Source organism: Pipistrellus hanaki, assembly GCF_964339955.1.
Source record: "Pipistrellus hanaki genome assembly, chromosome: 18".
Classification (NCBI taxonomy): Eukaryota; Metazoa; Chordata; class Mammalia; order Chiroptera; family Vespertilionidae; genus Pipistrellus; species Pipistrellus hanaki.
In genome coordinates this window covers 663,169-688,757 of record NC_140520.1, presented here as the reverse complement: position 1 = coordinate 688,757, position 25,589 = coordinate 663,169, and the positions used below count along the sequence as shown (strand labels likewise).

The following is a 25,589-nucleotide window of genomic DNA, read 5'->3' as shown; positions in this document are numbered from 1 at the left end:
GAAGGACAGGGCTGTCACCCACCAGGCGGTTTCACTGAGCCCCTTTGGGGGGTGGTCGTGGGCACCTGGAACCAGGCAGACCCGGGGAGGCCTGGCTCAGCCTGTCCCAGCTGCGTCCCAGCTGCGTGGCCTCCAGCACAGATCACGCTTCCAAGTGTCAGCTTCCTGGTCTGTACGCGGTTGGGAGGACTGAGGTGGAGGCTGCCCTGAGGGGCTGTTTGGGAATCAGATAAGATAACCTTACAAACCTGTTGGGGGGGGGGGGGGCGGGCTGACTCTTGACTCCTTTTGTGGTGCCACCTTTGACCTCTGTGGGAGAGACATGGCGTGCGTGTTCTGCCGTCTAGCCCAGTGGTTCTCCACCTTCCTAATGCGGCGACCCTTTAATACAGCTCCTCATGGTGTGGTGACCCCCAGCCGTAAAACCATTTTCGTTGCTGCTTCATAGATGTAATTTTGCTACTGGTTTGAATCATAACCCGTGTTTTCCGATGGTCTTAGATGACCCTTGTGAAAGGGTCGTTTGACCCCCAAAGGGATCGAGACCGCTGCTGTGGAGCCTAACGGGGAGGCCTGGGGGTGGCCGCTGCGCCCTCCCCTTTCCCTCCCTCTCCGCCCTCATGGCGGCTCAGCGCCTTAGAGAGCGTCTGAGTGGCCCGACGCAGGACGCCGGCTCCACGTCCCAGAGCCTTCAGCTTTTCACCTTCTTTAGGCGCATTTTTCTTTCTTTTCTTTTTTTCACACCCATGGAGTTTGTTCCGCTCCTCAGGGGCTCTCATGAACTTGAAGTACACCGAGGCCTGAATTAGCGCCAGAAAATGTCTCATCATTCGGTTTCCTTTTCCTTTTTTTTTTTTTGAGGCGTGTTTTTGGTAGATTTCATTTGGAGGCTATAAATAAAACCGCAGTGACCAGAAGCAAGCGGCACATTCGATTGACCTCTGTCGGGACGGGGAAGTCCCCTCCCCCTCCCCGGAGCTCGCGCTGGACGGACAGCACACTTGACAGGAGACGGATTAGCAGGAGAAAAGCCAGTGCAACTTGGTGTGCGCGGGGACCACACATCGGTGCTCAGAGAGTGGCTCAGTGGTGAGCGATCACCTAGGACCCAGAAGGTCATGGTTCAATTCCCGATCGGGCACGTGCTCCATCCCCAGTGAGGGGGTGTGCAGGAGGCAGCCGACCCATGATTCTCTCTCATCATGTTTCTATCTCTCCTTCTCCCTTCCTCTCTGAAATCAATAAAAACTTTATTTTTTTTTTTTTTAAAATAAAGTGACTCCAAAGCAGGCAATGTGCTCTTTTTATGGGAAGAATCAAGACATTTGTGAGGATTTGAGAGAAGAAACGAGTTTCAGGTGCTCATTACTGAGGAGTGTAAGCAGAGTTTGGGCTTGCGTAGTAAATGAGAAAAAGAAAGAGCAGGCCGAAACTGGTTTGGCTCAGTGGATAGAGTGTCGGCCTGTGGACTGAAGGGTCCCGGGTTCGATTCTGGTCAAGGGCATGTACCTTGGTTGAGGGCATGTCCCCAGTAGGGGGCATGCAGGAGACAGCTGATGTTTCTCTCTCATCGATGTTTCTAACTCTCTATTCCTCTCTCTTCCTCTCTGTGAAAAATCAATAAAATATATTAAAAAAATAAAAAAGGAAGAGCAGGTTTGTGTACACATCTGTCGGCCCCGAATTCCCTGACTCTTCCTCCTTGGGCCCTGGGTGCAGGGTGGGCTTGGGGCACAGAGAGGCCCCAGTGTTCTTGCATGAGCAGTCTTAAGTAACTTTACTTCACAGGGATCAAAACACCCCAGGGTGGCATCTTTCAGGGTGGCCTGCCCCGGCCCTGGCACTTGTAAATACTTTTAGCTACCTAAGTCTTCCATGTTGTATGGGGGGACAGTCAGTAGGGTAAGTGTCCCATGTTAGTTATGACGTGTTCTATGGGGGACAGTCGGTAGGTAAGTCTCCCCTGTTTATGAGACATGTTCTATGGGGGACAGTCGGTAAGATGTGGGCAGCACCCTCCTCCTGTAAAGGGCCGGGTAGCAAGTGTGAGGCCCACAGGCCAGGCCAGGTCTCTGCTCCCACGACTCCACCACCTCTGACAAATGAGTGGACGTGGCTGTTTTGCAATAAAATTTTATTACAATATATTTTTATTGATTTCAGAGAGGAAGGGAGAGAGAGAGGGAAACATCAATGGTGACAGAGGATCATGGATGGGCTGCCTCCTACACGCCCCCTACGGGGGATCAAACCTGCATTCTGCCCATGTGCCCTTGACTGGAAACGAACCCAGGACCCTTCAGTCCGCAGGCCGATGCTCTATCCACGGAGCCAAGCAGGCTAGGCCCGTATGTTCACTGTGTGTATAGACTGACCTGCTGGGAAAGATGCGTCTGTTGGCCCAGCCACAAGGGCAGGAACAGGAAGTTCTGAAGCCCTCCTAGTCAGTAAATGTCAGCCTCTGTCATTCCCATGTGCTCTGGAAGGATGGAGAGGGAGCCTCAGCCAGGGGGGAAGCAGCTCACAAGGAAAATAAAAAGTAAAAAGTAGCCCTCACCGATGTGGATCAGTGGATAGAGCATCCACCCTCGGCTGAAGGGTCCTGGGTTCGAGTCCGGTCAAGGGCACGGACCTCGGTTGCAGGTTCCTCCCCGGCCCGGCCCTGGTCGGGTGCGTGCGGGCGGCCACCCATCCATGTTTCTCTGCGTCTCCCTGAAAACCAATGGGAAACTACCTTCAGGTGACCATTAGCAAAAACTGCTCCTGCCTGGAGGGTGAGCCCACGTGAGCACTGGGTCTGCGCTGCTCCTGCCGGGCCCTGTGGGAGGCCCCGCGCGACAGCCCAGGGGCCGGGCTGGTGCCGGCGGCGGGGGGACGTGGCCGCGGGGGGGGGGGGGGAGGGGAGAAGCGGGGGAAGGGGAGAAGGGGAGAAGGGGGGAAAGGGGAGAAGGGGGGGAAGGGGAGAAGGGGTGGGGCAGGGGTGAGGGGAGGAAATGGGTGGGGTGGGGTGAGGGGAGCCGCCATTGCTCTCAGTGGGATGCTCCGAGGTGAGGCCGCGGGGCCGAAGGAGGTGCGGTTAGGACGTGCCTGCGGGCCTGGGGTCCTGGCCGCTGAGCCATCGCGGCCCCCGGCGTGGCTGAGGCTTCAGTTCGCCTTTTGTTCGCGTCTCTGTCCGTCGCTGCGGGTGGAGTCCCGTCCAGGAGGCAGTGGTCCTCCTGCGATGGCGGCTATGTCGCAAACGGCGGCGTAAATGACGCAAACGGCGGCGTAAATGACGCAAAGGCGTGCAGCTGTCACGTGGGGCGCAGAGGATGCTGGGAAACCGGCGGCGCAGGCCTGGGCGGAGGAGCATGGGGGACGCACACACACACACACACGGAGGGACACGGAGCAGGTGGACAGGCAGGACGGGAAGCCGGGACGGGACCGGCGGACAGACAGCCGGCAGCCCCGGCGGCCTGGCCGCTCCGGGGTCGGCCAGCAGACTGACCCCGCTCTCCTCAGGTGCTGACGGCCTGCCGGGCCTTCCTGCTCGCAGCGCGGATCCCCTCCAAGGTGAGTGCCGGCGCCCAGCTTCCTCCTGCCGACGCACGCACCATGCACACCCGTGCACACACACACACACCATACACACGTGCACACATGCATGACACGTGCACACACTCTAACAAATGCACCACGTGAACTCCGCACACATGCATACACGAACAAACGCACCACACACACGTGCACACACTCCAACGCACATGTATGAAAGTGCAGCGTACATGGGACGGTACAGCCCACCTCCCACGTATACACGTGCACACATACACCACACGTGATTGTACTACCCACAGAGCAGAGGGTCCTATTACGTTTCCAGGTGGAAGGAGAGGACAGATTAAAGGGCCGGACTCCCATCTTGTCTGCAGGAGGGTGAGAGGCAGTAGAGCCAGGGAGGTCAGTGGCCACCGTCCAGGAAAAAGGCAGGGAGGGGAGACTGGACCTACTGTTTCTTTAAATCCTCTCTGAGGATGATTCCTTTGATTTTAGAGAGAGAGGAAGGGAGTGAGAGAGTGGCATCCATGTGAGAGAGAGAGAGACATCAATCGCTGCCTCTCCTACCCACCCTGACGGAGAATCGAACCCACAACCTCCAGACTGGGTCATCGGCCAAGTGCTGATCCCAGGAGAGTGTGGAAGACACCCTTACTGCTAAACAAGAGGAATAATCTACTTCCCTACCTGCAGGGGGGGAGGGCTTTTATTTATGTTTCCTTTAAGCCTGGTTTAAAATTCCCAAATACCGTGTTTCTCTAAATCTATTCAAAATGTGAATCTCTGGGAGATGCCGGGGGAATGACGGCCCCTGACTGGTCCGTGTCCCTCGAAGAGGTCAGGGTTTGGGAAGGAGGACAGCGACTCTCCGAAGCAAACATTGAAATAAAGAGAAAAAAAAAAGGGTTTAGAGGCCTCACTTCACATCTTCATTTCCAAACGAATGGAAACCCAGAAGAGAAATACTAACACTTCCCAGTGGGTTTGTCCCAGGAGGAAACTTAAATCCCACATGCACCTTCCCGTGAGGACGCACAATGTGCTCTTCTGAAATACGCTCCATGGAGGGCCGTCTCGGGGATGGACGGACACACGCCAGCCCACCTCCGGCTGCTGGTGCATCACCGGCTGCACCATTTTCACCTTGAATTGTGCTCTCAGCCCTGATCATAGGTCTGTGTCCCCCTGTCCCCTCATTGCAGCTCGAGCTGACCTTCAGCTACTTGGACATTCAGGGCGTCTCGTGCAGCAAGCCCGCGCAGGTGAGTGTGCGCCATGGAGACCGGGGGCGGGACCGCGGGGTCATCCCCTCCCCTGAGGGTCTAAGACTGTGAAACGCCCTCTGGTGGGTCTCACTGTTGAACGTTTCTTTTTTTTTTTTTTTTTTTTAAATATATTTTATTGATTTTTTATACAGAGAGGAAGGGAGAGAGAGAGTTAGAAACATCGATGAGAGAGAGTCATCGATCAGCTGCCTCCTGCACACCCCCTACTGGGGATATGCCCGCAACAAGGTACATGCCCTTGACCGGAATCGAACCCGGGACCCCTCAGTCCCCAAGCCGACGCTCTATCCATTGAGCCAAACCGGTCCCGGCTGTTGAACGTTTCTTGAGAGAATGTGGAAAAGCAAGATGAGGGACCCCGGAGGTTGCGAAGAGAAGCTGAAGGAGCTTTGTGGGCAGGGTTCCAGTGAGGAAAACCTCCGTAATTGTGTGGGAACAACTAGTTAACGCCCAGTCGGTGCAGTGCAGCGGGTAGACGTTGACCTATGAACCAGGAGGTCACGGTTGGATTCCTGGTCAGGGCATGTTCCCGGATTGCAGGCTTGATCCCTAGTGTGGGGTGTGCAGAAGGCAGCTGATAAATGATTCTCTGTCATCATTGATGTTTCTCTCGCTTCCTTTCTGAAATCAGTCTTCAAATAGGAGTATGCAAATTAACCCTCACACCCTCACAAGATGGTGGCACCCACTGGGGTAGGGGGAGGCGAGGCCGGCTGCTGCACGTGCCTGCCTCTGTAGTCCCCTCAGCCCTGCAGGGGGCCTCTGGTCCTCCTGCACACCCCCCTTCCCCCCCAGACAGACTTAGGGAAGTCTCATATGGTGGCTACACAGCCGCCCAGGGCTAGGTCTGAGGTTCAGGTAACCGGGGCTGGCTGAGGCTTGCGCTGCCGGCAGTGGCAGCAGCAGAGGTGTGGTGGGGGCGTCATCTTCCCCTGATTGCTGGGTTGCCTCCTGCCCCTGAGGGCTGCCGGACTGTGAGAGGAGGCAGGCCTGGCTGACAGACTCCCCTTCCCTTCCCCCCACTGCATGAATTTCCATATATATATATATATTCATACACACAAACACACACACACATATATATAGGAGTACAAATTCTACCATGTATTCACAAGCGGCTTTCTAGAGCAGGTCGGGAAGTGAGGTCGAAAGGGACTCAGCGGTTTTCTCAGGGTCTGGGTAACCGAGCATATTCCAGACAGGACTCGTTTCCAGAACGGGGGCTGAGAAGCAGCTTCCAGAGGCCACTGCGTTGCCAGCAGCCCTGAGGGGGTCAGGAGCCTGGGTCCCAGCGCCATGCTTGCTGCTGCCTGGCATGGGACCTCCCGCCCATCCTCCACCCTCAGGGCCTCATTCTTTTTTTAATTTTTTAAAGTTGATTTCAGAGAGGAAGGGAGAGAGAGAGAGATATCAGTGATGAGAGAGAATCACAGATTGGCTACCTCTTGCACACCCCTCACTGGGGATGGAGCCTGTAACCCGGGCATATGCCCTGACTGCGAATTGAACCGTGACCTCCTGGTTCGTAGGTTGATGATCAAGCGCTGAGCCACGTGGGCCGGACAGGGCCTTCTTTTCTGTTACTCACACTCACACATGCGAGGCACTGGGTGGTGATTAAGGGCCCCCGCCCTTCCCCCTGCAGATGGCCGTGGAAACCGAGAAGTACAGCTTGTCCCTGAGGATGGCCGCGCCCGAGGACGTGAGTGAGGTGCTGGCCCACGTGGGCTCCTGCCTGCGGAGGATCTTTCCCGGCCTGTCTCCCGTGTGAGTCCGGGGGAGGGGCGGGGGCAAGGCTGGCCTCCTCTCACTGGCCCCTGATTCCCGGCTGAGGTTTCCTGTGACGAGGTCCCTGGACAGAAAGGGTCCTGACAGGGAGCCCCAGGTGTAGAGGTCGAGTCGAGGAGGAGAGTGCAGAGTGAGGTGGGTGAGATTCCCGGGAGCCCAGAGCCCAGAGGGTTTGGCGCAGTGACCCGGCATCGGGCACGCTCGGGCAGAGCTGTCCACTATGGTCAGCATCGGGCACGCTCGGGCAGAGCTGTCCACAGTGGTCAGCATCGGGCAGGCTCGGGCAGAGCTGTCCACTGTGGGTCGGCATCAGGCTGCTTGGGGCAGAACAATGGGCACACTCGGGGGAGAGCTGTCTGGTGGGTTGGCACTGTGAGAGGCAGAGGCGGTCTTGACCTGCATGGCACCAGGTTCAGGAGGGAGTGGTGAATGCCCGGTTGTGAAGTGATGAGGAGGACATGGTTGGTGAAGAAAACTCAGACACGTGTGGCACCCTAGCAGGTGTGGCTCAGTGGATAGATCGTCGGCTTGCGGACTGAAGGGTTCCAGGTTTAATCCCGGTCAAGGGCACATGCCCAGTTGTAGGGTCGATCCCCAGTGAGGGGTGTGAGGAGGCAGCCGATCGATGATTCTCTCTCATCACTGATGTTTCTATCTCTCTCTCCCTTCCTCCTCGAAATCAATGAAAATATGTTGAAAAATAAAATAATAAAGGCTTCTCAGAAAATAGATTTCTGCGTGCAGTCTGTCCAAAACACCCGCACTCTGACGTTCCTCGTTGTTGTGGTCCTCAGGAAAATCATGAAGAGGGTGTCCATGGAGCCGTCGGAGCGGCTGGCCAGCCTGCAGGCCGAGTGGGACAGCCAGCCGGCGGCCGAGCAGGGCCCCTGCGGTGAGCACATTCCCAGCGGCGCTCAGGCTGCGGGGAGGCCCCGCCAGGCGGTGAGGGAGGTGTAGCCCAGGGTGCATGCGGGTGCGGTCAGCGGGAGCTGTAATCGGCGGGCGGTGGTACGGAGGCTGCTACACACCCCACACCCGCCTGCCTGTCCGCCTGTCCGCCCGCCCGCACGAGGGCATCCTGGTTCCCAAGCAGAGAAGGAGCGTCGGTCGTGTGGGAGCTTTTAAGTTTCAACTTCACAGTCGCTTCCCCGAAAACCTCTGTTTCTATTTGTTCCAGGCGGGTTTTCACAGATGTACGCCTGTGTCTGCGACTGGCTGGGCTTCCCATACAGGGAGGAAGTGCAGTGGGTGAGTGTACATGTGTGCAGTGTGCACACTCACATGCACACACACAGACACAGATGCACAACACACACCTGTTCACACTTACACAGTCACTCACAGACACACAGCACACTCATACCAGCAGACATGCATACACAACACAGTACACACACACAGACACACCACACCACACACACACACCACACCACACACACACACACACACACACACTATTTCAGTGTCTGTGCTTGTTTCTCTGTTTCCCGCCCTTTGTTGTTGCTCAGTCTTTGCTCAGATCACAAATGAATCCGCCCGCGTCCTTGTCTGCCTCTGCGTCTCTCTCGCTCCTCCGCCACCGACGCGGCCTGTTCACACGGCTGCGCTGTGTTTCCAACAGGATGTGGACACGATCTACCTGACGCAAGACACCCGGGAGCTGAACCTGCAGGACTTCAGTCACCTGGACCACAGGTGAGGGCCTCCCTCTGGCCTCCCACCAGCTCGGAGCCGGGGCCGCACGGCTGCTGAGCCGGGGGCGCTGATGGCGTGGCTCTTGCTGCTGTAAGAGCGCGGGCTTTGTGATTTCTGCTCCCAGGGACCTGATCCCCATCATCGCTGCCCTGGAGTACAACCAGTGGTTCTCCAAGCTGTCCTCCAAGGACCTCAGGCTGGTGAGTGGGGGGTGAGCGCGTGGCGCACGGGAGGCTGGGTTTCAAACACCTGCCGATATGCTGGCGCGCTGCCTCCATGTTTATTTCTTGGGAGCTTTTCCCCAGAAGTGTTCCGTGGAACATCTTCTTGTTTGTGAGATGCTTTAGACAAGTTCTTCCTCGCACTTTCAGCTGCTTTGGGCAGTTTGGACGAATCAGGCAAGAAAGACGCAGGCGCATGGCCTTGGGTGCCCACTCCTGTTGGCAGAAACGGCTCGGGTTCCGCCTGCACAGAGAGCAGATGAGCATGACCGCCATCATCACTGCCCTTTGGCTTTTATTCTCCCCTTTGCGTGTCCTTTTCTTGGGGAACTCTTTTTGCTCTCCCAGGACGGGGTGAGATGTACCTCTGTGCCCAGACCGTGACCAAAAAGGCCAGTTCATTGTTCTACCAGATTGTGTGTTCTCTTGTCCAATTACCCGCTGCGGGTCCGCTCTTGATGGCGGGGACGTTGTGCTTTATGTCACTGTCTCCCAGGCCTTCCTCGTGAGGGGCTCCGTTAGGCTTTCAGGGTGAACGACTGTGTGCACGGACGGCTGACGCCATACGGTGTTGCGGAGGCTGTAACAGTGACACGAGCTTGGTGGCAGGCGTGCGGCGCAGCTAACGCGTGTGTTGTGTTGCAGTCCTCCGACGTGTGTGAGCAGATCCTGAGGGTGGTGAGCAGGTCCAGTCGGCTGGAGGAGCTGGTGCTGGAAAACGCTGGGCTGAGGATGTGAGTATTTCCCTGCACACGGGACTCGGTGGCTTTGGAACATCTTGCCACTTCCTCTAAAGTTAAGATACGGTTAAAACGAAAAGGTGGGCCCCTCACATAGAGAACGTGCTGTTTTCCCTTCTTGAAAAAGTTCCCAGGATCCCTAGCATTGCCACAGAGGTCACGGATTTCATGACGTCATTTGCTGTTGTGTCACAGGGTGTGTTTGGTGGTGCCTGTGTGTGGGCCCTTGAGCCAGACAGACACCTTGTGGCCTTGGCAGTTTGTTTGGGCTCCATGCCTCAGTCTCTGCCTCTTTGAAATGGACATAATATTAGCTCCTTCCTTATAAAATTACCGCTCCGGGTCAGTGAGGTAGTATGGAAAGTGCTTAGAAAGCATCTTCCGTGCTCTGGGGCCGTGGTGACCGTGTCACTGACGGTAGCTGTAGGAACAGCCGCCTGCTGGCTGTTTTACACTCTGCTTTGGTCGGGTTGGCTATTGGCCTCCCTTTTCTGATTCACACTTACGTCGTCTGCACCTCGTGGTTCCGAGATCCTGTGTGGGGCGTGTGGGAGCTGGAATCTGCTAGACACAGACTCCACTGCTAAGTGGGGAGGGGTGGCAGTTTCAGAATCACAGCCCTCGGTGCGTTATTTTAAGTGGAACACATCTAAAATAGCGATTTTAATTTTCATTAAAGGAAGATGCTGACAATTGCAGCCTTTAAACTCCACAACGAGAGCAGCTGGGTCTGCATTCGTGGGTGCTGCTCCACGTTATGGAGGGGCCGATGCATGCTATCAACAGCGTCCTGAAATGTCTTTCTTACGTATATACTAAAGCCTGTTGCACGAAATTCGTGCGTGGGTAGGGTTCCTAGGCCTGGCCTGCGATCAGGGCTGATTGGGGCCTTCCTGCTGCCTGCTGGGGCCTTCTTTCATTCCGCGCCACCCCCTGGTGGTCAGTGCACATCATAGCAGGCGATCGAACTCCCTCGGGGACACTTGGCATAAATTTTATGTATAGAATATATTTTTATTGATTTCAGAAAGGAAGGAAGAGGGAGAGAGAGACAGAAACATCAATGATGAGAGAGAATCATTGATCCAGCACACCCCACACTGGGGATCGAGCCTACATCCCAGGCATGTGTCCTGACCGGGAATCAGACTGTGATCTCCTGGTCCCCAGCTTGATGCTCAGCCACTGAGCCAGCCGGCCAGGCATGAAACGTGTCTTCAATGGGCAATCACAGGGTTTTCTCTTTGCTTCGGAATGAGGCCATCGAAATGAGCCACGTTGGGTGTGCCTGCAGGTTCTCTGAGGAGGATTTACCTCGTGGGAAACAGAGTGGGCGCTGAGGAATAAGCAGCACGTGGGTTCCTCTGGGAAGAAGGCGTCTGTCGCTTTGCCTCCAGCTGCTCCTCCAGCCGCTCCAGCCGTGAGGGTGTGAGCCATCCTGCACACTGGTCGTTCCTTTCACTGTTGTGTTTGTCTGCAGAGAGTTTGCACAGAAACTGGCCAGTGCGCTCGCACACAACCCCGGCTCAGGACTGCACACCATCAACCTCGCTGGCAACGCGCTGGAGGACCGAGGTACCTGGAGTCTCGGACCCGCGCTGCCGGCCGCGAGCGGGGTGGGGAGGTCACTGCAGCCAGGCCCGGGAGGCTCAGCAGACCTGGCTGAACTGTGATTAAAAAAAAAAAAAAAAAATTGTTGTTGATTTCAGAGAGGATGGGAGAGGGAGAGAGGAATATCAGTGAGGAGAGAACATCATGGATCAGCTGCCTCCTGCACGCCCCACACTGGGGATTGAGCCTGCGACCTGGGCCTGTGCCCTGACCAGGGATTGAACCCTGACCTCCTGGTTCAAAGGTCGATGCTCAACCCCTGAGCCCTGCTGGCGGGCTGTGTTGCGTTCTAAGGGCTGCTTTTGCTCTCGTTGGCTCCTCGGTGGAAATATCATTGCTGGCCGCCCCTGAGAATTCCACAGGGAATCCAACGGAGTCGAAACTATTACTTACAGAACTGCCCATCGAGGGGACGTGTTGAGGATTTATGGAAAAACTCAGAGGCACGTTTGCACACACGTGCCATTCCGAGCACTGGGAAGCCTCACAATGCCCTTCTCTGTTTCCTTTCTCAGGTGTGGCCTCTTTAAGTGTTCAATTTGCCAAACTCCCAAAGGGATTAAAGCATTTAAATTTATCTAAAACCTCATTGTCACCTAAAGGTACTGTATATCTTATTAACTCTATGTCTGTGACGTTCTCTACCTTAGGTAGTTGGGATTATTACTCACTCATACGTCTACATTTAAATATACGTATCAGCACCTGGCCGGTGGCTTGGTTGGAGCGCCGTCCCGTACACCACAAGGTTGCAGGTTCAATTCCCAGTCAGGGCACACACCTGGGTTTGGGGTTCAGTCCCTGGTTGGGGCACGTACGGGAGGAGCCAATCCATGTTTCTCTCTCTCTCCCCTTCCTTCCTCTCTCTCTAAGAATCAATTAAAACATATCCTCGGGTGAGGATTAAAAGACCAATAAAATAGTCAAAATACAGGTGTGTACACACTTGGACTAATGATAGAGGCAGTGTTTATGGAAATCCATCTCATTTTCAAAAACGTCGTAGACCAGATGTTGATGTGCGTATGCATTTTTCCAACTCCCGTTTCCTTTCTCCAGTGACTCTGACCACTCCTCCAAAGCTTCAGCGCGGCTGCCCTATCCGTAGCAGTCTCCCTGTTTATGTGATTTTAAAGATAGTTTTTTATTGATTTCAGAGAGGAAGGGAGAGGGAGAGAGGGATAGAAACATCAGCAATCAGAGAGCATCATGAATCGGCTGCCTCCTGCATGTCCCCCACTGGGGATGGAGCCCGAAACCTGGGCCTGTGCCCTGACCGGGAATCGAACCGCGACCTCCTGGTTCATAGGTAGACATTCAGCCAGTGAGTCATGCCAGCCTGACAAAACAGTTTTTAAAGGCGTTCCTTGTTCTTGCAGCTTCAAAGTAACTCCGATGAAGCGGTCCTCGTAAGCTTTTTGTGCAGTTTGACCGGCATTTATATTTCAATTCCGGGAAAAGACGGGGAGCATGAGCTCCCTAATTCAAGAAAGATTGTTTTCCCCTCCCCACGGCGCCCCTCAGATGCTGGCGGGAGACGGTTCTCAGGCTCCTGGTGCCTGTCCCGCCGACCGCCAGGCATCGGCACGGGCTGTCTACCGCCCTCACTCCAGCTGCAGAGCCTCCAGCGCTGACTCAGGAGCCCGGCCCCTGGGCGCCGCATCCAGCGCGGCGATCTGCTCAGTGCGGGCTGGGAGCGGCCTGGCTTCTTCCATCCTGGTTTTTGGGTTTCCTGCTGCTCCTGTGCCCAGGAACCCGCCTCCTGTGGAGGGGCAGCAGGAGGGGCGGGGAGCCTCGTTCCGGCCAGCGGCTTGACACTGGGCTCGAGGCTCCGGAGTCGGGGCAGACGTTGGCCGCCCGCCAAGCGCCGGCGCCTGCCAAGGGGGCGTTGTGCGGTGGAGACCAATCCGACCTGTTCCTTTTGGAGTTTGTTTGTTAAGGTTTGTCAGGCTCACTGAGCACATGGTTTTGCATGATTTTCTTGAGAGTCTGGGGTGCTCTGCATGTTTGGACTCAGTTGTTCTGTTACAGAACATACATGAACAGTCCCGGCAACAGGGCGGGCTGCAGAGGCTGGCCATTTCCACAGGTGGGACCTTCTGAATGCCAGGGGCCATGTGGATATTTACTTGTTTATTTTCATTGATTATCGCGGAGAAAGGAGAGGGAGAGAGAATTAGAAACATCAATGATGAGAGAGAATCACGGATCAGCTGCCTCCTGCATGCCTCACGCTGGGGATCGAGCCTGCAACCTGGGCCTGTGCCCTGACTGGGAATTGAATAGTGACCTTCTGGTTCATGGGTTGATGCTCAACCTCTGAGCCAAGCCAACTGGGCCCATTTGGATGTTTGTAACATAATTCTCGGGCCATACCTAAAAACTAGCTGCACTGTTTGGCCAAGTTATTTAATTAACTCGGCCCTGATGCCTGGGCAGAGCCAGGCCAATGGTTTCTCGGGACTTCTGCGGCCCGCTTCCGGACGTTCCCCACCCGTTTAAACCTCGCAGGCGTTGCCTCGGGACAGCGAGCTCTCTGTCGGCCTTCCAGGTTTCCTTATCTGATAGACTGTTCAGATCCGCGCCTCTCACGCCAGGCTCTCGTCTGGCATCGCTGCTCGTCCTGCTCTCACCGCCTCTCGCTGGCCCGGCTGCGGAGGCTGAGACGGTGCCCGGGGTCCCAGAGCCTATGCTGTACACGGGGCTGTCTGTCCTTCAGGATCTGAGGGTCTGTCAGATAAGGAAACCTCTTATCTGACCTCATCCTGGACTTGAGCTTCTGGGCCTGAGGGCACAGGGTGGGTCTGTGACATGGACCTGACCTGGCCTTGTGGGAGCATCTCATGCGCACTTCATGAGTGTGGCCGCGGCTTCCTCCCTGAACTCCCCTCAAGTGTTTCTCTGTCCCCGTCTCCTCCCTGCGCCCCAGGGCGGACTCCCCTGAGCAGTGGCTGCGGGACTCGATGGACACACCCGGCGTCCTTGCTCGTAACTCCCAGCTCTTCTCCTGGCTCCGGCGGCCTGGCCCCGACCTTATCCTGGCCGAGGCAGAGCATAAAGCCCCTTTGTCTCCAGGGACAGCCTGGGATAGTCAAGCATTTTACTGCAAAATTAGAAACACAACTTAATCTATAAAAGTACATTCAATTGAGCCCAGCAGGCGTGGCTCCGTGGTTGAGCGTTGATCTATTATACAAACCAGGAGGTCACAGTTCGATTCCTGTCAGGGCACATCCCCAGTCCCTGGGCTCGATCCCCCGTGTGGGGTGTGCAGAAAGCAGCCGATCAAATATATGCATTTTTTGAAAAATATACTCAATTTAGAAATAGCCATATTTCCAAATTGCACAATAGGACCTTGGAATTTTAGTAAAAACACAAAATGCTTCCTAGTAACCCATGTCCTGTGGTCTGAAGAACGATCACGATTCTCTGTCTGACCTCTACTGACCCCAGCGAGTGAGCAGAATGTTCTGGCTCCCATTGGTGTGACCCCTCCCAGCCCCGGTCCCGTGACAGGGAGGGCACGTTAGAGCCCCCGCCCTGCCCGGCTCGCAGGCCTGCTCCCCGACCGGCTCTCCCCTCACGTGGCCCTCTGCCCCTGGGCCTCCTCGGTTTCCTTTCCTTCCTTTTTTAATATGTTTTTATTGACTTCAGAGAGGAAGGGGGAGTGAGAGAGACATCAGGGATGAGAGGGTCACTGATCAGCTGCCTCCTGCACACGCCCACTGGGGATGGAGCACGCTAACGGGCCTGTGCCCTGACCAGGACTCAAACCCTGACCTCCTGGTTCATAGGTCAACGCTCGACCACTGAGCCAGGCCGGCGGGCCTAGATCTCATTTTGTTTCCTGGACACTGAGCCAAATCTTCTCGCCGTTTCAGGGGTGAACTGCCTTTCTCAGTCGCTCAGTGCCAACCCGCTGACCGCCACCGCCCTCACGCACCTGGACCTCTCAGGGAACAGCCTTCGCGGAGACGACCTCTCGGTGGGTGCGCGCCCGCCCAGCGCCGGGCCCCGCGAGCCTGGGGCGTGTCAGACGGGTTTCCAGCTCGTGCCCTCGCTGCCTTGAGGGGTGCCTTCGCCTCGTCATCCTGAGCTCGGAGGCGCTCTGTAGGGGTTTCAGGGCCTGCCCTCCCTAAAGTCACGACCCCCGAAACCCGCTGTGTCTCAGCTGCCCGGGACTGTGGGTGGCTCTCGTTGGGTGGGGCGGCCACCAGAGAGGGAAAGGTCATTGCGTTGAACAGAGGGAGGGGAGCCTGAGACCGTCCTGGGGTTCAGGTTCACGTTCTCGGCCCTGACCTGCTCCCGGGAGGCACTCATGTTTGCGAGGCGACGGCCACCAGGTGGCTCTCCGTCGTCCAGCGAAGGTGGTCAGCCGCTCCGGAGCGACGAACAGAGTAACCAGGCAGCGAGGCCACGTGCAGCGTCCGGCCTTGGTTTTACTGACACATCATTTTAACTACTCTCTGGGTTTTTATCTGTTTACTTGTTTTTCCCTCAAGGAAGATAATATGATGACATAAAATTCTGCTAGTTCTCTTGGGAAAACTGGAGGAGGATTCTGGGATATTTGGGCTAATTGGGGTATTTCAGAGTGTGTGTGTGTTTGTGTTTCTAGATCCTAATATGTTTGCTGCTTGTTTTTTATTTCAAGCCCATGTACAGCTTTCTGGCCCAGCCCAACGCCCTCACGCACCTGGATCTCTCCAGCACCGAGTGCGCCCTGGACATGGTAATGGCTTCTATTGCGGGGCGGTTCCGAGGGCTTTCTCACTGACACGCCCCTCGGCCCGGCCCGGAGACACCTGCCCTCGTCCCCCAGGTCTGTGCGGCGCTGCTCCGAGGCTGCCTGCAGTACCTGGCCGTGCTCAACCTCTCCCGGACCGTCTTCTCTCACCGGTAGGACCGCGTGCCGCGGGCTCTCTTCCGGGCAATGGTCACGCTGTGGCCACAGAGGGAACGGGCCGGTGTTTCTCGGGAGGACGGGGGCGGCCTGTGACCGCCTGGTTCATAGGCCGATGCTCAACCCACTGAGCCATGCTGGCTGGGCCATTCTATTTATTTTATCTTCAAATTCCTACTGAAGAGATCACTGACTTGTGGGCTATTTCAGAGCCTGTGGATACGGTTTGCCCTTTTGGGAGTCAGGTGCTGACTTGCAGGGGTGGCCCTCGGTGGCCCCAGGTGACCGTGTCTGTCTTTCAGGAAAGGGAAGGAGGTGCCGCCCTCCTTCCGGCAGTTTTTCAGCAGCTCCCTGGCGCTGACGCACATCAACCTCTCGGGCACCAAGCTGGCGCCCGAGCCCTTAAAGTGAGTGGTTCTCGCGTTTTCTCCGCAGCTTTTCCAGTCCCGCTGGGGGTGTCAGCGTGCTGGGGAGGGGCGGCCACAGAACCCCAGGGCCCACAAGGCCGACGGGCTGTCTTTTCACTTCAGGGCACAGAGGGAAATGGTTCTTTTTTAACCATTTTGATTTCAGAGAGGAAGGGTGAGGGGGAGAGAGAAACATCAGTGATGAGAGAGAACCATTGATCGGCTGCCTCCTGCACGCCCCCCACTGGGGATCAAACCTGCAACCTGGGCATGTGCCCCAACGGGTAATCGAATACGGGACCTCCTGGTTCATAGGTCGACACTCAGCCATTGAGCCACACCGGCCGGGCCCATTGAGTGGAAGGGAGGGAGACGGAATGAGGAAGAGAGAGAGAAAGATTGAACATCGTTTGTTGCCTCCCTTACATGCCCTGACCAGGGATTGAACCTGCAACCCATCACCTTTGGGAGTGTCGGGTGACCCTCCAACCACTGAGCAGCAGTGTCATTGTCAGCAGGGAGGTGCTGGCCGTGTGCCCTCGCCCTCCTCTGGGCTCCATTCAGGGTGCATCTGGGCTCCATTTGGGGTGCACAGACCTGCCCAGCAACGCGTGGCCTGGCCCGTTCCCTCCGCAGGGCGCTGCTGCTCAGCCTGAACAGCAACCGCAACCTGAAGGCGGTCTCCCTGGACCTCAGCAGCTGCGAGGTAAGGACGCCGGCGGCTGCCGTTCGCCTGTTTTCCTGGGAAGAGCTGAGGCTGTGGCTCCGGCATCACCAGAGCAGGGAAGGGCGTCCGGGAAGGTCCGGGCTCCGTTTTGTGGGTTTGATCCAAACACCACGGTCCCCATCACCACGCATCCAAGTGCGCTTTTCATGATTAAAAAAATCCCCATTTTTGCCCAGTGGCTTACGTATGCTAGGAGACACAGTGGACTCGCAGCCTTCCTGCAGGGGGCCACGGGGCACCACGCGCTTGAACCTGGTGCGCGAGGGAGAAAGGCACATGCATTGTGCATTTAAAGGGCTTTCCCTCGCAGCCCCTGCAGCCCGAGGGGTGTCCCGGCCTCTGTACCCGGAGTGAGGCCCCGCCCTGGCTCCTGAGAGGCACTGCTTTCCGTCCACGTGTCTGAGTTTTGTCTTGGGAACGCGTCTGAGTTGCAGTGTCTGTTCCCGACTCTTCGCCGTTTAAATTGTGTATCGATAGAGACTGAGCTCCTTGATTCTCAGTCGCCTCACAGCGATAACCATTCTGTTTTCTCTCCTCGGCTGCCGGTAGCTGGGCCTCTGTGTAAGTACTCCGGGGGCCGCTTGCCGGCCTGGCCGATAGCTCGGATTCTGTCTGGCAATTGGGAAATGTCACTTCCATGGGGAAAGGCCACAGGTGGCATCTAGTTAAGGGTTTTTATAAAACAAATGGCGCCGAGCGCTCGCATGTCACCTGGAGGTCCCATGTTTGTAAATGAAATGTTTCCGTTGCTCTTTATAGAAAGTAGAGGTTTTCTTGTAATAACTTAAAACTGTGTGTTGTGAAGAACCTGTTGTTTTCTAGGTTCCAGTCTAGCGTAAATCAGCGTTTTTGCACAAATTTAAAAAGACACTAGAAAATACTTATTTTTTTTTATTCTTTTTAAAAAAACATGTTTTATTGATTTTTTTACAGAGAGGAAGGGAGAGGAATAGAGAGTTAGAAACATCAATGAGAGAGAAACATCCATCAGCTGCCTCCTGCACACCCTCTACTGCGGATGTTCTCGCAACCAAGGTACATGCCTTAACTGGAATCAAACCCAGGACCCTTCAGTCTGCAGGCTGACACTATCCACTGAGCAAAACTGGTTAGGGCTTTTTTTATTCTTAAATATAATTTTTATTGATTTCAGAGAAGAAGGGAGAGGGAGAGCGAGATAGAAACATCGGTGATGAGAGAGAACCATTGATCAGCTGCCTCCTGCACGCCACACTCTGGGATTGAGTCCACCACCAGGCACAGGACCAGAATCAAACCCAGGACCCTTCAGTCTGCAGCCGACGCTCTGTCCGCTGAGCCCCCAGGGCTGCGTGGCTGCTTTTCTGAAGGCTGTGGCTGGTGTGACGTGGGAGGGCGACGGCGGCAGAGGAGAGTGCTGCTCCTCACCGGGTCGCTTCGGTGACGTTTCCAAGTTGGACCTGTCTTTGGTGCCGAGTTTAAGACGCATCGCGGTTTTGGCTACGCCTCCCGGGTGACTGTGCCTTCTGTCTGTCTGTCTGTCCAGCTGAGGTCAGGGGGCGCACAGGTGTTGGAGGGCTGCATTGCCGAGATCCACAACATCACCAGCTTGGACATCTCCGACAACGGTGAGCGGCCGCGGGGGTTGGGGGGTTAGGAGGGTTCTCAGGGCCGCACCTTCTAGCCGACCTGGCCGACATCAAAGAGATGTGACCCCCGCCTGTCTGGTGGACTTTTACGTTTGCGAATAGAGCTTATTTATGGAACAAACCGTCTCACTGAGCCGGCCTAGAGCCCACAGTGCAAAGTCAGGACAGGAAAAGAAAACGTCAGCTCAGCCCTGGCCGGGGTTCTCAGTGGGTAGAGCGCCTGCTCTCGGACTGAGGGTCCTGGGTTCGATTCCAGTCAAGGGCAGGTACCTGGGTACCTGGGTTGCCGACTCGATCTCTGGTCAGGCGCTTACGGGAGGCAACCAATCAATAATGTCTTTCTCACATCGATGTCTCCCTCTCTGTCTCTCCCACCCATTCTCTCAAAATCAATGGAAAAATATCCTCGGGGAAGGATTAACAATAACACACACACACACACACACACACACACACAGAACAGACACAAATGCCAGTTAAGGCCTCAGGCCCATCAGAGGAAGAGCTGAGGCTAGCCCCTGGGGCTCTTGGTGGAGGGGGACCAGGTTGAGCCCTGGTGTGTGCATCCGGAGCGTGTTCCCGGCATGTTTCCGGCAGACATTCGCAGCCTGTGTGTGGGCACCTGCTCGGTTTGCGCAGACACCGTTCTGACGTCTGCGTCTCACCAAGGTGGGAGCGTGGGAGCCCCCGGCCGCTCTCCACTCCCACCCGCTGACCTCATTCCCCCACGGACTGAGCAGGGGACTGGAGAACAAGTTTGTTTTTAATAAACCTTTATTGTTGAAAGAATTACACGTCTCCCCTCCCCCATTAACCCCTCTAACCCGGCCCGACCAGGCCCTCACCTCCCCCATTGTCTGTGTCCATATTTTTATTACTTTCAGAGAGCAAGGGAGAGGCAGAGAGAGAAACATCAATGATGAGAATCATTGATCGGCTGCCTCCTGCACGCCCCACACTGGGGATCGAGCCCGCAACCCAGGAATCTGCCCCAACCGGGAATCGAACCCTGACCTCCTGATTCATAGTCCGGTGCACAGCCCCTGCGCCGTGCTGGCCGGGCTGGAGAACGAGTGGAGGGTTTCTCCCAGGGAAACAGGGCAGGGGAAGAGCACAGCGTTCCCTGGACGCGAGGACCCGGGCCCCCGGGGAGCCGCCCTTGCGGGATCGCGTTCCGCCGAGTGTCCGTCGGCCGCGTCCTGACCCTCACCCCTCCCCCCAGGCTTGGAGTCCGACCTCTCCACCTTGATCGTGTGGCTCAGCAGGAACAGGTCCATCCAGCACCTGGCCTTGGGCAAGAACTTCACCAACATGAAACCCAAGTAAGTTCTGAGTTGTGCATGCGACGAGGCGCGCACAGCCTCCTGGGACCTCGGGCTGACCCTCCGCCGCCTCTCCCGTCTCCGCAGGAACCTGACGCCCGTGCTGGACAGCCTGGTGCAGATGATCCAGGACGAGGAGTCGGTGAGCTGTCCTAACGTCTGCCCGCGTCTCCTGTGCCCTTCTCACTCTTCCCGCCGGTTAGCGGTCAGGGGCTTCCGCACCGTTCATTCTGGGTGCCCCTTTTCTATCATTTTTTAACAGATGGAATAAATCGTATGCTTTGGAACGGCGATGAGAGGCGTTTAAAATTTACTGGCTTCTCCCTTGATTCCACTTGTGATGAATTAAAGGAAGATTGTAACGAATAGGTGAAAAGCAATAGAGATTGACTCCTTAGCTCATCTCTTTTAAAAAAGTATGTTTTTATTGATTTCAGAGAGGAAGGGAGAGGGAGTGAGGGAAACATCAACGATGAGAGAGAAACATTGACCGGCTGCCTCCTTCACATCCCACACTGGGGATGGAGCCCGCAACCCAGGCCTGTGCCCTGACCAGAAATCGAACCGTGACCTCCTGGTTCCTAGGTCGATGCTCAACCACGGAGCCACGCGGCTGGGCCTGAGCTCGTCTTTATGTCTGAGATGTTGTGTGGCATCTTCGTCACGCCATCCTGTCAGAGCTGGCACCTGCCTCTCGGTGTCGCCCATGGCTTTGCTTCGAGGGAGGTGCCGTCTGTTTGACATCGACGTCCATTTTGTGCCAGAACTGCACATCCCCTTCCCCGCGTGTCCTGGCTGAGCTGACCGAGGAGGCCCCTGTGCAGTGGGCCCTCCGGCGGCTCTCCGTCCGAGACGAGCGTGTGCTGTTCCCCCGCAGCCTCTGCAGTCCCTGTCCCTGGCCGACTCCAAGCTCAAGACTGAGGTCACCATCATCATCAACGCCCTGGGCAGCAACACGTCCCTGACCAAAGTGGACATCAGCGGGAACGCCATGGGCGACATGGGCGCCAAGATGCTGGCCAAAGCGCTGCAGATCAACACCAAGCTCAGGTGCGCCCGGTGCCCGCACCGTCCGAAAGCACCCCAACGGGCCCACAAGAGCTTCCTCGTCAGCGGGAGGCTGGTCCCTCCCCTCGAAGGGTCTCATCGTCTGTGTTCTCTCCTCCAGGACGGTGATCTGGGACAAGAACAACATCTCCGCTCAAGGCTTCCAGGACATAGCCGTGGCCATGGAGAAGTGGGTGCTCGTGGTTCCCCCTGGAGACAGTCACCCGGGCCCAACCCTCTGAGCCCCGGGGGTGTCCCTGAGCCCCGGGGGTGTCCCTGAGCCCCGGGGTGTCCCTGAGCCCCGGGGTGTCCCTGAGCCCCGGGGTGTCCCTGAGCCCCGGAGTGTCCCTCTGAGCCCCCCGGAGTGTCTCTGAGCCCTGGGTGTGGCGGGCGTAGCGGTGGCTGGGCTTGGGAGGCAGGGCTGAGCTGGTCTCACGCGTGCCGGGTGTGAGTCTGTACGTGGGCACATGCCTGACGCTGCTGCCTCCCGCGGCTTCACAGTCTGCCTCCACGGGTGTGCTTTCTGTCCGCGACGGCAGTCTGCACTCGGGAGTGAGGAAGCTGAGACCCGGAGGGAAGATGCAGTGGGGACGGCAGGCCTGTGAGCTCGGGCCAATGGGACTGGAGGGCAGAGACGTGTGGCTCAAGAGTAAGGTGTGGGGGTGGCAGAAAGCCACTGCAACCACTTTTCTAAAAATAAAATGATTTATTGACTTTAGAGACAAAGGGAGAGAGAGAGAGAAACATCAGTGATGAGAGAGGATCATGGATCGGCTGCGTCTTGCCCGCCCCACATGGGCTGGAGCCCACAACCTGGGAATGTGGCCTGACAGGAATTGAACTGTGACCTCCCGGTTCCTAGGTTGATGCTCAATCACTAAGACCCGCCGGCCGGGCAGGAGGTTACTTTTAAAGAAACGTGACCTTCTCCTTTCCGTAGGAACTACACGCTGCGGTTCATGCCGATCCCCATGTACGATGCCGCCCAAGCCCTCAAGACGAACCCCGAGAAGACGGAGGAGGCTCTGCAGAAGGTACGGGAGCGGCAGCCGGCAGCCGTGAACACACCTTCACACGGAGCCGCGTCCGTCCGTCCGACCTGCTGACACGGCGCTGTGCAGTGGGCCTGTGTCCCAGGGCCGGCCCAGTGCCGATGGGGAGGGCGGTGTCCGCTCCTGCCCCATGACGGTGGCCGGTGCCCACGAGCCCCATTCCTCCCCGGCCGGCCGCGTGGTGGGTGGCTGAGCGTCCACCCCGAACCGGGAGGTCACGGTCCCTTTTCCGGGGCAGGGCTTCCCTGGGAGGGCAGCACCTGCCTCCCAGCCTGCGGTCAGGGCGCTGGTGGGCGTGGAACTCGTGTTTTGGTTCCCGTGTCGCTTGTTGGGGTCACGCTGTGACCCTGAGAGGCACCTGCTTTGTTTCCAGATAGAAAACTACCTGCTCCGGAACCACGAGACCAGGAAGTACCTGCAGGAGCAGGCCTACCGCCTCCAGCAGGGCATCGTCACCAGCACCACCCAGCAGGTGGACCCTCCACCGCCCACCTGCCCACCCGCCCGGGGCCCCGCCTGCCCACCTGCCCACCCACCCACCTGCCCGGGGCCCTACCCACCCAGAGCCCTGCCAGTCACTCCCCGGGGCCGGGATAACGGCCAGGGCTCCTTACCCAGCAGAAGCATTGAGGCGCTGTGAGCCGCCTCCTGGGTCCCGGGAAGGGCTTCCGTCCTCACTGTGCTGTTTCCTTCCGTCCGAACGCCTCCTGCGCACGGCCCCGGTGTCCTTCCCTCGTGCGGGCAGATGATGGACAGGATGTGCGTGAAGGTCCAAGATCACCTCAACTCCCTGCGGAACTGCGGGGGCGATGCCGTCCAGGAGGACGTGTGGTCGGCCGAGCGGCTCATGCGGGACGCCAAGAACTCCAAGACGGTGAGTTTACCCTCGGCTGCGCGGGCCTCTCGGGCGCGAAAATGGTGTGTTAACGGTTTCCAGCTTCCTTTTAAAAAAAAAATACTTTTTTATGGATGTCAGAGAGGAAGGGAGAGGGAAGAGAGAGATAGGAACATCAATGAGAGAGTATCATGGATCGGCCGCCTCCTGCACACCCCCACTGGGGCCTATGTCCTGACCACTCCTTCCCGCTGGTGCTCAGGCCACGGCCACTTCACTGTGGACAGCTCTTGCCCTTTCTTCCAGCTGCTGCCAAACCTGTACCACGTGGGCAGCGCGTCCTGGGCGGGAGCCAGCGGCCTGCTGTCCAGCCCCGTGCAGGAGACGCTGGAGTCCATGGCCGGGGAGGTCACCAGGGTTGTCGACGAGCAACTAAAGGTTTGTGCCTTCTGCCCCTTCGGAGGAGGGCGTGGTCACGGCTTAGCTGTGTGTGAGGGCAGCCCGGGCCACGCTGCCTGTGCTGGATAGGCTGAGTGTGTGTGTGTGTGTGTGTGTGTGTGTGAGAGAGTGTGTGTGAGTGTGTGTGTGTGTGTGTGTGTGTGTGTGAGTGTGTGAGAGTGTGTGTGTGTGTGTGTGCGCGCGCGAGAGTGTGAGAGTGTGTGTGTGTGTGCGAGAGTGTGTGTGTGAGTGTGTGTGTGTGTGTGTGTGTGTGAGTGTGTGTGTGTGTGTGAGTGTGTGTGTGAGTGTGTGTGAGTGTGTGTGTGTGTGTGTGTGAGTGTGTGTGTGTGTGTGTGAGTGTATGTGAGAGTGTGTGTGAGTGTGCGAGAGTGTGAGTGTGTGTGTGTGTGTGTGTGTGTGTGAGTGTGTGTGTGTGTGTGTGAGTGTGTGTGTGTGTGTGTGTGAGTGTATGTGAGAGTGTGTGTGTGTGTTTGTGTGAGAGTGTGAGAGTGTGTGTGTGTGTGTGTGCGAGAGTGTGTGTGTGTGTGTGTGTGTGTGCGCGCGCGCGCATTCACCTGTCCCCCACACGCATGGTGGCAAACATGGGTGACTGCCTTTCAGCTTCCTTGGTATGTTTTGGAATGACTTCTTAGAGGATTGGATTGCACCTGTCAAATTCCATTTCTTTTTTTTTTTTTTAATCCTCACCCGAGGATGTTTTCCCACTGGTTTTTAGGGAGAGTAGAAGAGAGAGGGAGAGACAGAAACATCGATGTGAGAGGAACACATCGATTGGTTGCCTCCTGCAGGCGCCCTGACCAAGGCCTGGGCTGAGGAGGAGCCTGCAGCTGAGGGATGTGCCCTCAACGAGTCAAACCCGAGACCCTGCATTCCGCAGGCCGACACTATCCCCTGAGCACACCGGCCAGGGCTCCGTTTTGGTTTTGACAGGACCTCTCCACATGACCTTGACCTCGGACGGGTCCCACTGATGAGGGAATGACCCTGCCTGGTGCGAGGCAGAGAGGGGCCTGCTCTGGGGAACCCGCCTTCTGTGGTTACATGTGACGTCGGGCGGGGGAGGCCGAGCGCGGAGGCCGACAGCAGCGCCCTGTGGCTCGCCCTCACCGCGCTGCGCCGCACCGCAGGCCCTGCTGGAGTCCATGGTGGACGCGGCCGAGAGCCTGTGCCCCCACGTGATGAAGAAGGCCCACGTCCGGCAGGACCTGATCCTCGCCGGCTCCGAGAAGCTCTCAGTGCCCCGCGCCTTCGTGAAGAACGTGCTGCTGGAGCAGTCGGGCGTGGACATCCTCAACAAGATCAGGTGGGCGCCCGCCCGCCCGCCCGGGGCTCGGGTTGGGGCGCGGGCTCTGAGCCAGGAGGTCCGGTTCCGTTCCCGGCCAGGGCACCTGCCGGTGGCGGGCTCATCCCCGTGTGGGGCGGGCAGGAGGCAGCCGGTCCATGGTTCTCATCATGGATGTTTCTTTTCTTCCTCTCTCCTCTGAAATCAATAAAAATAAATATTAGAAGAAGTCCATCACGCCAATTGGCCTTTATGCAGATGCTCTCGGGTCTGCCTCTAAGGCCGAGGCTGAGATGGCAGGGCCGGCTGAGGTGGCGAAGGATGTGATGACCGTGTGTCCTCGGCTTCCGTTGGGAGCCGGGCCCTGTGCACACGTCCTCACCTCCGTCGGCAGAGCGGGTGCCGCCCGTGGGCCTGGTGAACGCGGCGTGGGGTGGGTGGCGCCCCCTTGGCCTCAGTTAAAATGCTCTGTGCTCTCGGGCCGCCCACAGCGAGGTGAAGCTGACCGTGGCCTCCTTCCTGTCCGACCGGATCGTGGACGAGCTCCTGGACGCCCTGTCGCACTGCCATCACCGACTGGTGAGCCTGGACCCCGCGGGCCCGCCCTCCAGCCCTGTCTGCGGCTTCACGGCAGGCCCCGCCCCCTCCTTTCCCTCCGCGCCCCTTCGGCCCTCTCCCGGGGTGTTCAGGGAAAGGCCCGAGTGACCGCCCCCAGACCTTGTCCGTCCACCGTGCAGGTCAGCGTCGTGGGCCATGTGGAGACAGATTTAAAATTAAAAATTTTTAAAATTTTACTTTTATTATTTTCTTAAATTCTCACCGAGGATATTTCTCTGTTGATTTTTAGAGAGGGTGGGAGGGAGGGGGGGAAGAGACAGAGAGAAACATCGATGAGAGAGACAGATCGATTGGTTGCTTTCTGTAAGAGCCCTGACCGGGGCTGGGGATTGAACCTGCAACAGAGGCACGTGGCCTTAACCGGAATCAAACCCGGGACCTTACAGCTATGGGCCGACGGTCTGCCAAACCGGCCAGAGATCTCA

At 57.1% G+C, this 25,589-nt stretch overlaps 1 protein-coding gene across 4 annotated transcripts in view; it reads left to right on the top strand.

Moving 5' to 3' along the window:
• CARMIL1 (capping protein regulator and myosin 1 linker 1) overlaps window positions 1–25,589 on the top strand; it is a 57,202-nt gene that overhangs the window by 16,425 nt on the left and 15,188 nt on the right. For all 4 annotated transcript variants that reach the window (XM_084865596.1, XM_084865597.1, XM_084865598.1 and 1 more), the window contains exons 3-28: window positions 3,505–3,555; window positions 4,743–4,802; window positions 6,472–6,593; window positions 7,409–7,506; window positions 7,792–7,862; window positions 8,236–8,309; window positions 8,434–8,509; window positions 9,176–9,264; window positions 10,751–10,845; window positions 11,397–11,483; window positions 14,766–14,869; window positions 15,539–15,616; window positions 15,707–15,783; window positions 16,090–16,194; window positions 16,831–16,900; window positions 18,447–18,528; window positions 19,772–19,871; window positions 19,959–20,013; window positions 20,749–20,921; window positions 21,040–21,108; window positions 21,859–21,952; window positions 22,344–22,442; window positions 22,716–22,844; window positions 23,112–23,243; window positions 24,392–24,567; window positions 25,038–25,125. In XM_084865596.1, coding sequence (XP_084721722.1) covers window positions 3,505–3,555; window positions 4,743–4,802; window positions 6,472–6,593; window positions 7,409–7,506; window positions 7,792–7,862; window positions 8,236–8,309; window positions 8,434–8,509; window positions 9,176–9,264; window positions 10,751–10,845; window positions 11,397–11,483; window positions 14,766–14,869; window positions 15,539–15,616; window positions 15,707–15,783; window positions 16,090–16,194; window positions 16,831–16,900; window positions 18,447–18,528; window positions 19,772–19,871; window positions 19,959–20,013; window positions 20,749–20,921; window positions 21,040–21,108; window positions 21,859–21,952; window positions 22,344–22,442; window positions 22,716–22,844; window positions 23,112–23,243; window positions 24,392–24,567; window positions 25,038–25,125 — 2,454 coding nt within the window. The remainder of the gene's footprint in view (window positions 1–3,504; window positions 3,556–4,742; window positions 4,803–6,471; window positions 6,594–7,408; window positions 7,507–7,791; window positions 7,863–8,235; window positions 8,310–8,433; window positions 8,510–9,175; window positions 9,265–10,750; window positions 10,846–11,396; window positions 11,484–14,765; window positions 14,870–15,538; window positions 15,617–15,706; window positions 15,784–16,089; window positions 16,195–16,830; window positions 16,901–18,446; window positions 18,529–19,771; window positions 19,872–19,958; window positions 20,014–20,748; window positions 20,922–21,039; window positions 21,109–21,858; window positions 21,953–22,343; window positions 22,443–22,715; window positions 22,845–23,111; window positions 23,244–24,391; window positions 24,568–25,037; window positions 25,126–25,589) is intronic.